Here is a 16,647-nt window from a genome sequence, read left to right on the forward strand (position 1 = left end):
ACCCGGAGGTGAACAGACAGCACAGTCAGGGCAGAGGTCCGCGCCTGTAAGTAGTGCTCTGTCTCGATCACAGTATTGTGCAGATCCCATCTGCCCCTTGCTCAGCAGCGTGTCTGTCTCTATCACCTGCAGGATCAGCTCAGGCCCTCCCTCCATCCAGGCTCCCTTTATTTTGGCTTCAATCAGCCTCTGTTGACACCTGCGTGCAGCATTTGCAGAGCACAGTTATTGCACTCCGCCTCCTTAGACAACCGACTTCAGCCCAGCTTGGATTGTTAAAGGGGGAAAAGCAAAAACCAAAACAATCGAAACATGCACGTGCAAAAAAAAAATTAATAATTTGAATAAAAGAAAAACACAGTCATGTTTTCCCCTGGGAATGTAGTGTTGGTGAACAACCGCACCAACACTACATTCCCCACAATGCAACGGTAGCCCGCGAAGTCACAGCAGTTCTAACGGTAATGAAATATCATCCAGGGGGCCATGGATAAACAATTTGTTGGCTGGATCCGGCCCGCGGGCCTTGACTTTGACATATAAACAGTAGCATCAACAAGTTATTTTATCTTTCCTGACAAATATGCATGTCTATGACCTACTGTAGGAATTCTTTTTTCAGCTTATGTTGAGAAAATTTATTTGGTAAAGTGTTTCCTCTGCACTCCACTGGGGTTCAAGGAGACAGAAGTAAACCTACATAAAGAAGCAGAGATACAAAAGGTACCTGTCAACCAGCTGTACAGGCGACCCCGTCCCATGTCAGAGGATGAAAGAGAGCTCATACAGTTTGTAAAAGAAACAGGGCTACACTGAAAAACATGGCAAGTTCCAACATCTATACACAAAGGTGTTGAAGGCAGCAAGAACAGCTGAGATTTCTGTCTGGGATGGAATCACAGCCAAACAGACCAGATGAAGCTACTACGATTACAGAAAGCAGAGAAAGCATAAAGTTTGAGGGTGAACTAGCAAATACTACAGAATGGTAGCCTAGTAAACTAGCCCCACCCACCAGTGCCCAAAATAATTTTTGCCTGCAAGTTTGGTCTAGCCTTGATCAATGCCCCAGGCCCTAGAACTGGCGGGCCAATCACAACACAGAGATATGTTTTCAATTTTTGGATGCAAAAGGACGTATTCTGCGTTTTCCGACAGGCACCAGCATATTACAAATATGATCTTTTTTTTTTTTTTTCATCAGAAGCATTTTGGATCAGCTGAAGGCTTTTAACTACTTCCTGTTAGTAAAGAATACAAGACTCCGGGTTTGAAGTAACAAATGCATGGACTAGTTTCTCAGCCTCCCCTCTGGATAATATATTTCTAATTTTTTGTAATTTTTCGAAGATGAAAGAAGGAGGTTCTAGAATCTTGGGGAATTTCTTAGATATGTCATCAAAAGGTCCAAAGTATGAAGATGAGAATATGTGGGACTAATCAAATTTTGTACAAAGCCGATCAAGTCCAAGATAGCATTAAAGGCTGCATTTAGGCAAACATCTTCAATGTCAGCAAGGATGTTAAAATCACCCATTTTGATGAGCTTGTCAGTATTAAACACTAAATCAGATAGGAACTCTGAAAAATTTACTGTAAGGACCTGGTGGATGATACAAAGTTACGGAAAGAAGTGAACATTTACATAACCAGAGGGAGTTTATGAAGGACCAACTCTGCCATATTTAAAAATAAATACAGAAATAAATAAATGCTCAATAAATGTTTAAGCATACAATTAATTGCCAACAAAAAAGTGAGACATAAATGTATATAACTCTTAATTAGCTTCTTTATTTATTTGCCTTTATAATATTTACCTTATTTATTTTTCTGTCCTTTATAATCTTCAACTTTATTTTTTAATTACTTATATTTTTAAGTATTTATTTATGTGCATGTTATTATATTTTTGTCTGTTTTATTCTTCCTTTGTATTTTTTTACCTTAGTTATTTCTTCGCCGCTGTTTATTTCTCTCTGCCCTTTTTACATTTCTCTCTGCCCTTTTTACATTTCTCTCTGCCCTTTTTACATTTCTCTATGCATTTCTGTCTCATTATGCAAATGACGAGGGGGGGTGTCCTAGAGAGTCAACTTCTGCTCATTGGTTGGCTTGGCGGTCCATCTTCTTAACTCACAGAGCTCAGAGTACTAAGTTAAATGTACTCTTTTCCGTTGCTGTTGTTCAATAAAAGTACGTTTTAAGATCATTTGAGGCGAGAACCTTATACTTTTAAGCATCACCATATGGCCCATTCACAGATTTAATGCGTAATTTAAAAGAAAATGTGACGAACTTGAGAGGACCGTGGCAACCAGCAAAGCTCTGAAGCTGACGGCAGCCAGGTCTAACCACAGCCCATCTGCAGCGGCCCTCTCTCGGCATAGCCGTGTGTGAAGAATCGCTGGTGATGATGGCGATTTTTTGTTGCAGCGGCCCTCTCTCGGCATAGCCGTGTGTGAAGCGTGTTGGTTAGCATTTTACTACATCGGTCAAATCTACAGGAGGAGAGTCTGATGTCGAGTCTGAAGTCATTAGAACTTGAGTAGGGACTTGCCAAACTTTGCCAAATACAACAAAAAATCGCCATCATAGCCTGGCTATAGACCTGGCTGCCGTCAGCTTCGGAGCTCCGCTGGTTGCCACGGTCCTCTCAAGTTCGTCACATTTTCTTTTAAATTACGCATTAAATCTGTGAATGGGCCATATGGTGATGCTTAAAAGTATAAGGTTCTCGCCTCAAATGATCTTAAAACATACTTAAATTGAGCAACAGCAACAGAAAAGAGAACATTTAACTTAGTACTCTGAGCTCTGTGAGTTAAGAAGATGGGCCGCCAAGCCAACCAATGAGCAGAAGTTGACTCTCTAGGACACACCCCCTCCTCATTTGCATAATGAGGTAGAAATGCATAGAGAAATGTAAAAAGGGCAGAGAGAAATAAACAGCGGCGAAGAAATAACTAAGGTAAAAAAATACAAAGGAAGAATAAAACAGACAAAAATATTATAACATGCACATAAATAAATACTTAAAAATATAAGTAATTAAAAAATAAAGTTGAAGATTATAAAGGACAGAAAAATAAATAAGGTAAATATTACAAAGGCAAATAAATAAAGAAGCTAATTAAGAGTTATATACATTTATGTCTCACTTTTTTGTTGGCAATTAATTGTATGCTTATACATTTATTGAGCATTTATTTATTTCTGTATTTATTTTTAAATATGGCAGAGTTGGTCCTTCATAGGAGTTACCCGATTTATGCCCCATATAATCCTCTTGCTGCAGCCAAGTTTCTCTAAGGCAGCATAAATCAATTTGATTATCACAAATCAAGTCATTAACAGACCTTTTGAAGAAATATCTTAGGTTAAATGAACAACATTTAAAAGTTTCATCTTTTTCCCCAATTGCAATTATTATTTTTATTAGATTATCATGATTTACTCCCTGTGACAGACCAGTGACCTGTCCAGGGTGTACCCCGCCTCTCGCTCATAGACTGCCAGTGATGGCACCAGCCCCACCACGACCCTGGCAAGGACTAAGTGGGAAAACTAGTCCTTTATGATTCCGTTCTTATTTATATGGTTTTGGTTGTGAGCAATACCCTGTGTGGAAGGAGTAATGAGTGGATAACAGTAGAGAAGCTGCAGTGAAATAAAGTTTAATTAAAGAGAAATAAAGTTTGTTCTGTTACTGTTCATTTCATTAAACCTACAAGAGCTCATCTCTGCCTCCCTCATCTCTGCATTTGGGTCCTCAACCAACCTCTGCCCTCACATCGACATTTGATTGTTTACAAGGACAGAACTGAAATTGTTTTTGCAAGCCATGATTTCAAAAAATATATAAAATAAGGCTGGGTGTTACTTCAGATTGTGATCTTAATATTCAAAAACCCCCATTCTTAATTTCACTCTCTACATATTTATGTTGGAGACATCACCAAGCTATCAACAGGTCGAACACAAGACAAAAATCAAAAATACACACAAAAACCAGTTAATCTATTACCTGTCTTTGGCCTATAGGAGGACACCATAATACATCCAGAGGGAGAACATGAAAGGTGATGAAAAATTATTGACCGGAATTTAAATCCAGAACTGTTCTTACTGCAAAGCAAAGGGGCAAAACCTGCAACACTACACAGCCCCTAAATATTTCAGAAATTCCTTATATACCTATCACATTTAAATGTATAACATTTTCTCTTATTAAGTACAATCTTATTAATTACCTTAAAAAATTTACTAAAGGTAACAGTGTCTTCTTAATGTTATTAAATACTATTGTGGTTGCTAGACAGATCACTAAATGAAAACAAATATGGTGTAGCTGGTAATTCAACCTAGGGAGACTCACACAGACAAAAGCTGCAATTAGAAAAGTTTTATTCAACAAATTTTTCATTGAGTTACATAGTAGATTGGTCAAAATTTTCTATCTAAGAAAAACCAGCTGACAGCATCAACACATTGGGCCGGATTTATCAAGATCCAATTTTGCATGCAGTAATTTGCGCTCGCAAACTGGAATTTTGCGCGAGGGGCTGAACCATGGTTTGCGGGTGATTTAACAAGAGCGATTGCGTAACTGGTGGCAGGTGCAAAACTGTTGGAGACGCCCTATTTAAATGATGGTTTTGCGCGTTTTGTGGTTTGCGGCAAAGTAGTTTGTAGTTTGTGCAAACTAGTGCATTAAGAAACTTTAATCTTACAGTGACACCCCCAACCCCTCCAAAAAAAAAAAAAAAAAAAATATATATATATATATATATATATATATATATATAAACTTTGGCAACCTTTATTCCCTAAGGTGGTATGTGGCTGAATTTCTACTTCACTGCAGTAAAAAAAAAAAAAAAACAGGTGTTTTGTATTGGCCTGTATGCACATACCACATGGCTCATACCCGCAGCATTTGGCAGGTTGCTCCACAGGCGCAGGGGGAGAACCCCGACCCCGTCGGACAGCACTTCGGACAGCACTTCTGAAAAAATGAGATTGGGAGATCCCAGCTCTCGCTGCAACCGTACGCTGGAATGACCCAGATGCAAAAAAAGTGCAATGTTGCAAGGAGTTTTGTGATATCTGGTATTGCGTGGGTCCTCCTTGTGGCTGGCTCCAAATCCATTCGGAGTTCCCCCAACAGCTCCAAAATGGCAATGCTGGATAAACGATATGTTTTCATGATCGTTTCCTCGTTCATTCCAAAAATATTCTCACGGAGTGAAAAAATGCGTTCTCTGCGTCTCCTTGCTTCATTTCCATGTCTCCTTCTTGCGACAATAACCGCTGCCATGTGTGCGCAATTACGCATACAGACCATTTGCACCTTCTTTTGAAACGTGTTAAATATAGAGTCAGATACCGTTAGCAAAATTGCTTTCAGGTTTAATAAATCACTTTGCGAGTGCTAAATTAATATATTTACATGTTCTCCTCCCACAAGACGCACTTTTGCGTGTAAACGCCCCATATTGCATATTCATTGCAGAAAAAGTACTAAATGGATAAGAGGCGCTATTTAGCACGTTTTAAAGACCAAATCCTTTTAGCACGCTGTTGATAGATCAGTTTGTACATTTTTTAGCGTGCGCAGTGAAATAGCTCACGTTTTAATACACGCAAACCTTTGATAGATCCGGCCCATTGACTTTCGGCAATCCTCACACCCAGCATGCATGTAGCAACAGTGGAAAGGACAACTTCCTTTTAACAGGAAGAAACCTCCAGAAGAATTGGGTTTAGTGTGAGCAGCCATCTGCCAAGGCCGACTGGGGTTCAGGGAGATAGAAGCAGATATGCTGGTAGTGATATAAATGAAATGATTTCTTTGGAGCTCGGCCCCCGGTAGAAGACCATGCTGCTGCGAATCAACATTCGCTTAAATGACTAATCCAGGAAAATAATTGAGTAATCTTCCATGGGGTATGGACACTGGTGGTGAAATAAACTCAATTGTGAGTGGGACTGAGAATAGTCTGAGAGTGGGAAGAAGGAGATTGGCGGAAGTGGGTGAAAGTTTGCTGGTGTGCTACAGGGAGGTAAATAAAGGGGATTTTGAAAGATGATTGGCTTCTGAGGTGTAGCAACAGGATGTTTGGCTTAAGCTGGACAAGGGACATTGCAGGAGGTTCAGGGGAACACTCTTCCAGATTGAATTTTTACTTAAACTTAGTTTTTTTCCCTAAATAGCCAATGTGCTTCCTGTCTTAAGATTGAAATATTTTAAGATATTGTTTGAAAATGTATTATAAGTCTCATAAAACTAAGGTGTTGACATCCATCCATTTTCTCAGGCTACATCCATCGGGGTCACAGTGGGGCTGGTGCCTATCTCCAGCAGATGGGGTCCACCCTTAACAGATTGCCAGTCCATTGCAGGGAAATGTTTACAATTAAGCCTAAATTACAAACTATTAAAAGAAATCTGAAATGTATTTTCTTTCAGTAAGTGTTATCTTGCAAAGTATCTAATTATAGTATAACATCATCACAACTCACTTACACTTTTTTGGAAAAGTTCCAATGAAATTCCATTTAAAAAGATAAGATAGACTTTGAAGTGTTAGCTCCTTGTTATATAAAATGTGTTTTACTACCTTTATTTGAAAACTAAATGTTTTAAGCTGCTCCTTTTGTTTATGTTTTTTCTCTTTTTCTTTCTTCTTGTTTTTTTATTCACCCACTTGCTGTCTTATGTACTCCATCTTTTTGCAACAGTTATTAAAAGTTATAATAACTCTACCACACTGCTTAGAATTTGAATACATTTATCTGTTTATTGTTTGAAATACCTTTTTGACTGATGCTGTAAAATTATGGCCTAGTTTAGTTACATCTATCTTGGCATACTGCTACCATCTAGAGGGCATTTTCTTTTTATTATCTTTATTCTAGATCTGAGCATATTGATAGTTTTAAGGGGTTTATTGGTGTATGATTTTAAATTACTAGGATTGTTTTCGTTTTTTTGCCTGCATTTAAAGAGGTTATTCCAAGATAAGATAAGTAATTGTAGATGCTTTGAGATTTATCAGTCTGCAGCTATGTGAGTTGATTTAAATCCATACAATTAAGCATAACATTTTACATATGAAACAGAAGAACCAAAAAATGTTTTTTGTTTTTTTTTATCAAATCATCAATTATTTAGTGCAAAATAAACATGAATTGAATAACAGGCCCTTCCCCCCTGTGTTTCTTCTGCCCTGGTGGGTGGCATATAATACTTTGAGTGTCTGAGTCAATAAAAAGAGTTAAGAAATCATTTAAACTTAATAAGAGGGCTCAACCAAATGAATGTCATGCAAAAATTAAAGCACACATGCTTACTCTTTATCCTATTGTTATGCATATATGACTCTTCTGTGCTCCCCTCTTTGTTCCCCTGTCTGTTACAGGGACAATTTCACCTAAATGGAATGCACAAGGCAGGGGATGTCATGCTTGGGGGCCTTTTTCAGGTCCACTTTTTTTCTGTCTTTCCTGACATGTCCTTTACTGCTGAACCACAACAGCTTACATGCCACAGGTAAGTGTAACAAGAACAGAATAAAAAAAAAGGAAACTGAAAAATCTTAGCTATTGAAAGATTGAGCTGTGCATTTGATAGTCTGCTTGTACTGTGTAAAAAATATTTTGTCTATATCCTTTAAATCATTGTATTTGATAAGTATGTAACTTTGTAACAATTAATCTTTATTTGATTTTTCTGTCAAATCTTTTCTATATCTACATTTACAATCGATTTTCAGCATTCATCATTTGCATTTTTGTGTTAGTTTTGATGTTTTAGGATTTAGACAGGCTAAGACCATGGCTTTTGCAATTGATGAGATCAACAGAAACTCCCAGCTGTTACCCAATGTGACTTTAGGGTACAGTCTGTATGACAACTGCCTCACTCTTGGAGTTGGATTTCGCGCAGCACTGGCACTGATCAATGGTCAGGAGGAGCAAATTATTTTGGATAAAAACTGTGAAGGAAGCCCTCCAGTTCTGGGGGTTGTAGGAGACTCTTCGTCGACACGCTCCATCGCTATCTCCACTGTCTTAGGTTTGTATAAAGTGCCTATGGTAAGTCTTCAGCTTCACCATCTAAGAGATTCGATTGTTTGTAAAATGGAATAACTGAAACAGTGTGTTTTTGCACTCAATATTTACTTTTCGTTATTCACAGGTAAGCTATTTTGCCACATGTGCCTGTCTCAGTGACGGGCAGAAGTTTCCATCTTTCTTTAGGACAATTCCAAGTGATGCTTTCCAGGTATAATTTGCAAAAGAGAAACGTTTGTTAATTTGACCAACCTGGGTATTAACTTTAAAATGAAACTTATTGAAACTAAAAGGATCTACACTCTTGGCATCTTTATATTAAAAGCACTCTTTTTTTCCAAACTATATTTTCTGACTAAAAGTAATATTAATGATTTTAAGAATCCAATAGAGAATCTGCAGAGAAAACTAAGGAAAGGTTTGATGGAAAATATGCCTACCAGATTTATATACAGTACATGGAGCTATTTCCAAAGTTTAAATGGTGTAAACTAAGTGATTAGCATTTGAATGCTCTTTGGACAAAGTTCAGTGACAAGACTATAATCGCAAAACAGGCTTAAATTGGAGACATCCAGAGTCCTGCTCTTTTTCATTTTGCCCAAGACTATTTGTCAATTCTTTCCACACAGAGTGTAAATAATATTCCACATGCCATTTGTTATTTAAGCTAAATATTTTATCTAATTGTCATTGGAAGATGTCTTAATTATTTCTGATCAGACATAAACATCTTGGTGTTATAAAAAAAAGTTGTCCTGACTGCAAACTAAACATGAATTGCTGTAGAACAAATCTAAGAAATTTAATGTTAACTTAATGAATAATGCTTCTATTCACTCAGGTGCATGCTATGATTCAGATAATGAAATACTTTGGCTGGACTTGGGTGGGTTTGCTGATAAGTGATGATGATTACGGGCTCCACGCTGCCCAATCCTTCTATTCTGATCTTGGTGCATCAGGGGAAGGCTGTCTTGCCTATTTAGAGATTTTGCCCTGGGAAAAGGATTTGACTGAATTTCAGAGGATTGTGGGTGTAATGAAGAAATCCACAGCCCGTGTTGTTATTGTGTTTGCACATGAGAGTCAGATCATTAATCTCATGGAGGAGGTTTGTCCTGAAATCCTTTTATTCCACAATGGATTAGACATATTTTTTATTATTATTATACTGTATTACTGCAAACACTTCAATTGTGGTGTCAAAAAGATGTTTTTTACCCTCATTAAGTAGTATTTATTGGACACTCTTTGTTTTAAAATAATTTAATTGAAATTGTTTGACATAGTCCATTATAATTGCTCTATTCTGTGTAAAATAACAGAACATATTTTGGTACATGAATAGGTTGTGAGACAGAACCTAACAGGCCTTCAGTGGTTGGCGAGTGAAGCTTGGTCTACAGCTGCTGTGCTTCAGACCCCTCACCTCATGCCCTACCTTGGTGGCACATTGGGCATCGCTATCCGTCAAGGAGAGATACCGGGCCTCAGGGATTTCCTGCTACAAACACATGCAGATCTACAACACAACAACAGCTATGAAAACAGCATGGTGATATTTCTTTTATTAAATGTGGCGAGTATAACCTGATAGAATATTGTGTAAAATACATCTTTTGTATATTCCAGATAAATCAGTTTTGGGAATTTATATTTAAGTGCAGATTTGCACCAACCCCATCCGATTGGGTTGAAAGTGGGGGAAAGGTTTGCTCTGGAGATGAGGATTTGGAGGCTGTTGGGACTGAGCTCTTAGATGTTTCTGATCTCAGGTCTGAGTACAATGTTTACAAAGCTGTGTATGCCCTGGCATTTGCCCTTGATAAAATGTTCCAGTGTGAACCAGGGAAAGGCCCTTTTAATAATAACAGCTGTGCTACTTTGCAAACACTTGAACCATGGCAGGTAGGAAAAAAAAAAAAACGTTCTACATTTTTATTGAAATTCTTCAAAAGAAAAGACTCTTTAATTTTGGGATTTATAAAACATGAATAAATGTTGTGTTGATAGGACCCCAAACCTTAGCCTCTTGCATTCCAGTTGTATGTACTGTAATATAAAAACATATAGTGGCACATAACTATTAAATAGTTTAAAAAATGTATACAATCTACTCCACCCCACATTGCTTACAGGTAACACCTTGTAGAACCACTTCAAAGCCGTTATGGCAGGTTGTGAAGTTGTAGATCAGTTTATAGTATATTAATATCAGGTTGTATATTTTGGTTATTATACAGGGTCAAGTTTAATGTGGCCACAAATATATATATATTTTTTTCCGCTGTATTCATCTTCAAATAGCTTACAGTTTCACGGTTGTGATGTTATTATCAGGATGATATGTTGACTTTTTTGGTTTCATCTGACATGATTAACTTCTCCATTGTTTTTTTGTACAGTATGAAGTGTGGGGCTTATGGAAAGCTGCAAACACGTTTAGCACTCTCTTTACTATGACTTTTATTTTGAAAGTCTTCCAGTTTCATTTTTTTTTCTTTTGTAAAATGCATAACTAATCATTGTCAGTAGACTGGATTTCAGGGCCTCAGAGTAACTTTAACTTAATTGAGCAAATGTTACATATTTAAGATTTTTGTTCAAATTCATTTAATTTCAGTCCACATATATATAATATTTTGTGTTAATTCAATTCTAAGAGTCCTGATAAAATACAATTAATTTTTTTTATGAAATGTGATAAAAAGTCAAACATCTTTACGGGGCCCAGTCATATCCTATGTCTATAAAAAGAACACCAAATATCATATGATTATGTTATTATGAAGTTATATACGCACAGCATTCATCCTGATACTGTTCTTTTCAGCTGAAAGTAATTTTGGCAAGTACTGTTCCCTATCGCCATCTGCTTTTAGTACCAACTCACACGTTCATCAGCTTGGTAGCTCAGGCAGGTTTAGGTTCTACTTCAGCAGACTCCAACTTTCTGTCATGTTGGGTTCTATACCCACATGCAGAAACACTCGTGAGACAGGGAAAAAGTTCAAAGGTTTATTTACAAAAATACAATGAATATGAACTTGTTCTTGGCTCGGCAGACAGGTCACGAGGGAAACACCACTGAGGAGGACAGAGAGGTTAGTGTTAGTGCCTCAACCGCAGGTGTAGCGCTCTGAGAGCTGGGTCCTTGGAGATAGTGAGTTATTTCATGCAGGGTGCGGTTGGTTTCAGCTTGCCGATCGTTTAGCTTACGGAGGGCGGAGTCTTGGCTCTGAATGAGGACTTGCTGTTGTTCCAAAATCCTCTTGAGTGCTTCCGCGGGGCTAGTTTGTTGGCCAGAGTGTTCTGTCATGTTGGGTTCAAGGCGTCTAATCCACATGCAGAAACACTCGTGAGACAGGGGAAAAGTTCAAAGGTGTATTTACAAATATACAATGAATATGAACTGGTTCTTGGCTCGGCAGACAGGTCACGAGGGGAACACCACTGAGGAGGACAGAGAGGTTAGAGCTGATCCAGGTTAACTGCAGGTTTTCTGATGTTGGAGTAATTACCTGCTCAAATGTGGAGCGGAGCAGCAGGGGGGGAACCTTGAGGGTCCAGAGGCTAGTCGGCAGGCAGAGGGCTGAGGGCAAAGGCAGAGGCTTAACTGAGTGCAGGCAGGCAGATTCCAGACAGAGATCACTCTCCAGGATTTCAGGTCTTCTGACAGGACACAATCTGTGAGGCAGAGAGAAACTGGTCAGGCAGGTTCACAAAGAGTCAGAGATTCAGATCTGGTATTTTGGCTCAGGTCTTGCTCTGCCATTACTGGCAAACACTCTGGCAGGGAAGTGTTAGCCTCCTCCTCCTTAAATAGGGCCTCCTGATGAGTAGATGGAAGACAGGTGTTGCAGTCAGCCCATGCCCCCAGGAGATCTTGTGCGCTCTCTGGTGGAGAAAGTGGACAAAGCCTCCAGATCCCAACACTTTCATTTCGTACTCCAAGCATTACTTCTGTCCCATCTCTTTCGGCATCCGATAACTTTTGCTGCTTCTTCCAATCTTTTTTGCTTTATTTCCACACCTATGCTGGGGAAATGACTTCCCTGTTTAGTCATTTTAAAGTATACCCCAGATCGTTACTAAGGTTACATAATCATATTGAAAACCAAAACACTGATGTGTATTAACAAATGGACTAAAAAAAAAACATGTTAAACAGAAATGACGTGTATGCTAAGCCATCATTTAACTGGAAAGCCTTCGTTTACAACCAGAATAAAATATTAACATAGACATTTGTAAAGTCAAAGTATGTTACATGCCTCTTTAAGAGGTATTAATACTTGAAAGTATCTTTAAAGGCTTGAAAATACTTTAGACCATAATTTAGTCCTGTTATATGTAAAGTTTCCAGCGCCACACCTGAAATAATTACCTTTTAAACAACATTCAGGTTATTGATTATCTTTAAAAGCTTGGTCATAATTAAACTTAAATTTTTATATAACTGGATAACATGACTGAGTTATTTCATCTGTGCTCTACCTTTTTCCTATTTCTCTTCCATTAGCTCGTGTATTATTTGGAAAGGGTTAATTTCACCACATCATTTGGTGATCCAGTTTCATTTGATGAGAATGGTGATGCTCTACCAATATACACTATATTGCCAAAAGTATTTGCTCACCCATCCAAATTATTGGAATCAGGTGTTCCAATCACTTCCATGGCCACAGGTGTATAAATTCAAGCACCTAGGCATGCAGACTGTTTTTACAAACATTTGTGAAAGAATGGGTCGCTCTCAGGAGCTCAGTGAATTCCAGCGTGGAACTGTGATAGGATGCCACCTGTGCAACAAATCCAGTCGTGAAATTTCCTCGCTCCTAAATATTCCACAGTCAACTGTCAGCTGTATTATAAGAAAATGGAAGTGTTTGGGAACGACAGCAACTCAGCCACGAAGTGGTAGGCCACGTAAACTGACGGAGCGGGGTCAGCGGATGCTGAAGCGCATAGTGCGAAGAGGTCGCCAACTTTCTGCAGAGTCAATCACTACAGACCTCCAAACTTCATGTGGCCTTCAGATTAGCTCAAGAACAGTGCGCAGAGAGCTTCATGGAATGGGTTTCCATGGTCGAGCAGCTGCATCCAAGCCATACATCACCAAGTGCAATGCAAAGCGTCGGATGCGGTGGTGTAAAGCACGCCGCCACTGGACTCTAGAGCAGTGGAGACGCGTTCTCTGGAGTGACGAATCGCGCTTCTCCATCTGGCAATCTGATGGACGGGTCTGGGTTTGGCGGTTGCCAGGAGAACGGTACTTGTCTGACTGCATTGTGCCAAGTGTAAAGTTTGGTGGAGGGGGGATTATGGTGTGGGGTTGTTTTTCAGGAGCTGGGCTTGGCCCCTTAGTTCCAGTGAAAGGAACTCTGAATGCTTCAGCATACCAAGACATTTTGGACAATTCCATGCTCCCAACTTTGTGGGAACAGTTTGGAGCTGGCCCCTTCCTCTTCCAACATGACTGTGCACCAGTGCACAAAGCAAGGTCCATAAAGACATGGATGACAGAGTCTGGTGTGGATGAACTTGACTGGCCTGCACAGAGTCCTGACCTCAACCCGATAGAACACCTTTGGGATGAATTAGAGCGGAGACTGAGAGCCAGGCCTTCTCGTCCAACATCAGTGTGCGACCTCACAAATGCGCTTCTGGAAGAATGGTCAAAAATTCCCATAAACACACTCCTAAACCTTGTGGACAGCCTTCCCAGAAGAGTTGAAGCTGTTCTAGCTGCAAAGGGTGGACCGACGTCATATTGAACCCTATGGATTAGGAACGGGATGTCACTTAAGCTCATATGTGAGTCAAGGCAGGTGAGCAAATACTTTTGGCAATATAGTGTATGATGTCATGAACTGGCTATGGCTCCCTAATGGACAAACAAAAGTGCAAAATGTTGGCGAGGTTAAAAAGTTATCTTTCTCTGGTGAACAACTCACACTTGATGAAGACAACATTTTCTGGAACTTCAAATCCAAAAAGGTAATTTCTTTCCTTTTCTCCGTTATAGCTTGTGAAGCCACTTTCAAGAGAACCATGTTCTTATGTTTCCCCTATAGCCACCTCGGTCAGTGTGCAGCAACAAATGTCTTCCAGGTACGCGTTTGGTGAGAAAGAAAGGAGAACCTCAATGTTGTTTTGACTGCATCCCCTGCTCCGAGGGAAAGATCAGTAATAACACAAGTGAGTTTTTGGATTTTTGTATCTTTCTTTTTATAATTAATTAACTACTCCTACAAATGCATCAGTTGACTTTGCTTCTGCATTGTTGTCAGATTCACTGGAGTGTTTCAGCTGTCCAGAGGATTTCTGGTCCAGCCCCCAGCGAGATCACTGCATACCTAAGAAAACAGAGTTCCTCTCCTACCAAGAACCTTTAGGGATCTGTTTGACAGCAGCCTCATTGCTGGGCACATTTATCTGTGCTGTTGTTCTAGGGATCTTCTTCTACCATCGCGGAACACCTATAGTACGGGCCAACAATTCAGAACTCAGTTTCAACCTGTTGCTTTCTCTCAAGTTATGCTTCCTGTGTTCCCTGCTGTTTATTGGACGACCTAGATTGTGGACATGTCAGCTGAGACATGCAGCATTTGGGATCAGCTTTGTACTTTGTGTCTCGTGCATCCTGGTTAAAACCATGGTGGTTCTGGCTGTTTTTAAAGCCTCCAAACCAGGAGGTGGAGCCAGTCTCAAGTGGTTTGGTGTTTCCCAGCAGAGGGGAACAGTTTTTGTTCTGACCTCTGTTCAGGCAGCAATCTGCACTGCTTGGCTTGTCTCTTCTTCCCCTTCTCCACATAAAAACACCAAATACCACAATGACAAAATAGTTTATGAATGTGTGGTTGGTTCCACTGTTGGTTTTTCAGTGTTACTGGGATACATTGGGATACTGGCTTTTCTTAGCTTTGTGTTAGCATTTTTGGCGAGGAATCTACCTGACAACTTTAATGAGGCCAAACTCATCACTTTCAGCATGCTGATCTTCTGTGCTGTGTGGGTGGCCTTTGTTCCTGCTTATGTCAGCTCGCCCGGCAAATATGCAGATGCAGTAGAGGTCTTTGCTATCCTGGCCTCCAGTTTTGGTCTTTTGCTGGCCCTTTTTGGGCCCAAATGTTATATAATATTGCTGAGGCCAGAGAGAAATACAAAGAAGGCCATCATGGGAAGAGAAATGGAGAGATAAAATAGTGGCTTATATGAATATCTCTTGAATTTTCTTTCCCAGTTTGTTACGTTATAAATAGACTTAGCTGTACTTTAACTTTATTTTATGTGACACCATAAAAACAGATGTGTTATAACGTAGAAATATGCTTTGATATAAGCATTACATTTTTATCTGGCTAAACATTTATGGTTATTCTACTGCTAAAGCCTAAACCCCCACCCCAGTCATAGTGCTTCTTCTCTAAAAGGTTTTCTCCCAACATTGCCTTGTATTTAGCTCCAATCATCTTCAAATCAATAATATAAATGTTTTGTCTGGTCTCACAAGGACATTCTGTTTCAAATGTGTGCATGTGCTAAACTGTAAATTGGACATGATATTTAGGCTGTGACTCCCGTCTTGTCTCTCAGTGCCAACTAAACAAATTGTTGATGAATTGAGTGAGCTCGTGCTGTTCTTTGAAGAGAAAAGGAACAGCTCATGCTGTTCTTTGAGAGCCTAGAAGGTAGAAGGATCTCTGTCAGGAATATGTTTTGGGGTTTTTTACAACACTAGTGGCTGATTTTTTCGACGGTAGGCTGACAGGAAAGGGGGTATGAGAAAGAAGGAGAGACATGTGGGAAAGGACCACAGGTCGGATTCGATGAGCACTAAGGCCTCTGTACATGAGTGGTGTGTGCTAACCACTGCACCACCTGCACAACCGAGGTTGAAGGATCTCAACCCAGCAGTTAGAATTAAACATCCTTAGTGCTATTGGGCAGAATTAGATAATAATAATTACCTCATGCTGTGAACATCGCACAAAACACAGTGAGATGTGAATTAAATTAGAGAAGCTGTCATGGTTTTGGTTTTTTCCAAGTTTTATTTTGAGTTTTCATTGGTCTTATTTTGATTCTTGTGTTCTAGGTATTTTTGATTGTATTTGAGTTCTTAGATATTTCCTGTTTGCCCTCTTGTGTCAGTCTCCTTTTCCCTATAGCTCCCTTCTTGCTTCTGTTCACACCTGCTCCCAATCTGCTAATTAGCCTGGTCTTTGTTTTTCACAAGAATCGAAATAAGACCAATAAAAACTCGAAATAAAACTTGGACAAAACCAAAACCATGACAGAAGCAATCAGGAATCTTGAGATGGTGAAGACATAAGTTATTTGCTCTCTTTTTAACTTGTTGCTGTATACAAAAAAAAGCATCTTTCTTGTTTTTTCTTTTTATATATATATTTTTTTTATATAATTTCCTTGTACTTTATGATTATTGTATTGCTTTGTACATTATAAACAATGTCAGTACAAGATGTTTGCAGTTGTCACTTTAAAAACATTAATTTGTTCCAAGGGTAGGGATACTTATTAGGAGGCAATGTATGACTT

General features: G+C 39.2%; 1 protein-coding gene across 1 annotated transcript; it reads left to right on the top strand.

Annotated features, from left to right (window-relative positions):
• The first annotated feature begins 7,324 nt into the window (after positions 1-7,324).
• Positions 7,325-16,154, top strand: LOC119788848 (extracellular calcium-sensing receptor-like). The gene is made up of 10 exons (XM_038293506.1): positions 7,325-7,555; positions 7,806-8,100; positions 8,204-8,290; positions 8,924-9,193; positions 9,431-9,637; positions 9,715-9,990; positions 12,605-12,691; positions 13,942-14,082; positions 14,160-14,283; positions 14,376-16,154. The coding sequence occupies exons 1-10, from the start codon at positions 7,329-7,331 to the stop codon at positions 15,284-15,286; spliced, it is 2,625 nt and encodes an 874-aa protein (XP_038149434.1). The 5' UTR covers positions 7,325-7,328; the 3' UTR covers positions 15,287-16,154.
• The last annotated feature ends 493 nt before the right edge of the window (positions 16,155-16,647 follow it).

This window comes from Cyprinodon tularosa, unplaced genomic scaffold (assembly GCF_016077235.1).
Source record: "Cyprinodon tularosa strain WSP-4 unplaced genomic scaffold, ASM1607723v1 ctg327, whole genome shotgun sequence".
NCBI classification, from domain to species: domain Eukaryota; kingdom Metazoa; phylum Chordata; class Actinopteri; order Cyprinodontiformes; family Cyprinodontidae; genus Cyprinodon; species Cyprinodon tularosa.

Coding starts and splice junctions, on each gene's coding strand:
- LOC119788848 (XM_038293506.1), top strand. CDS start 7,329: ATGCAAAAATTAAAGCACACATGCTTACTCTTTATCCTATTGTTATGC. Junction 12,692..13,941: donor ATGGTGATGCTCTACCAATA/TACACTATATTG, acceptor GGCAATATAGTG/TATGATGTCATGAACTGGCT. Junction 14,083..14,159: donor GGAACTTCAAATCCAAAAAG/GTAATTTCTTTC, acceptor TTTCCCCTATAG/CCACCTCGGTCAGTGTGCAG.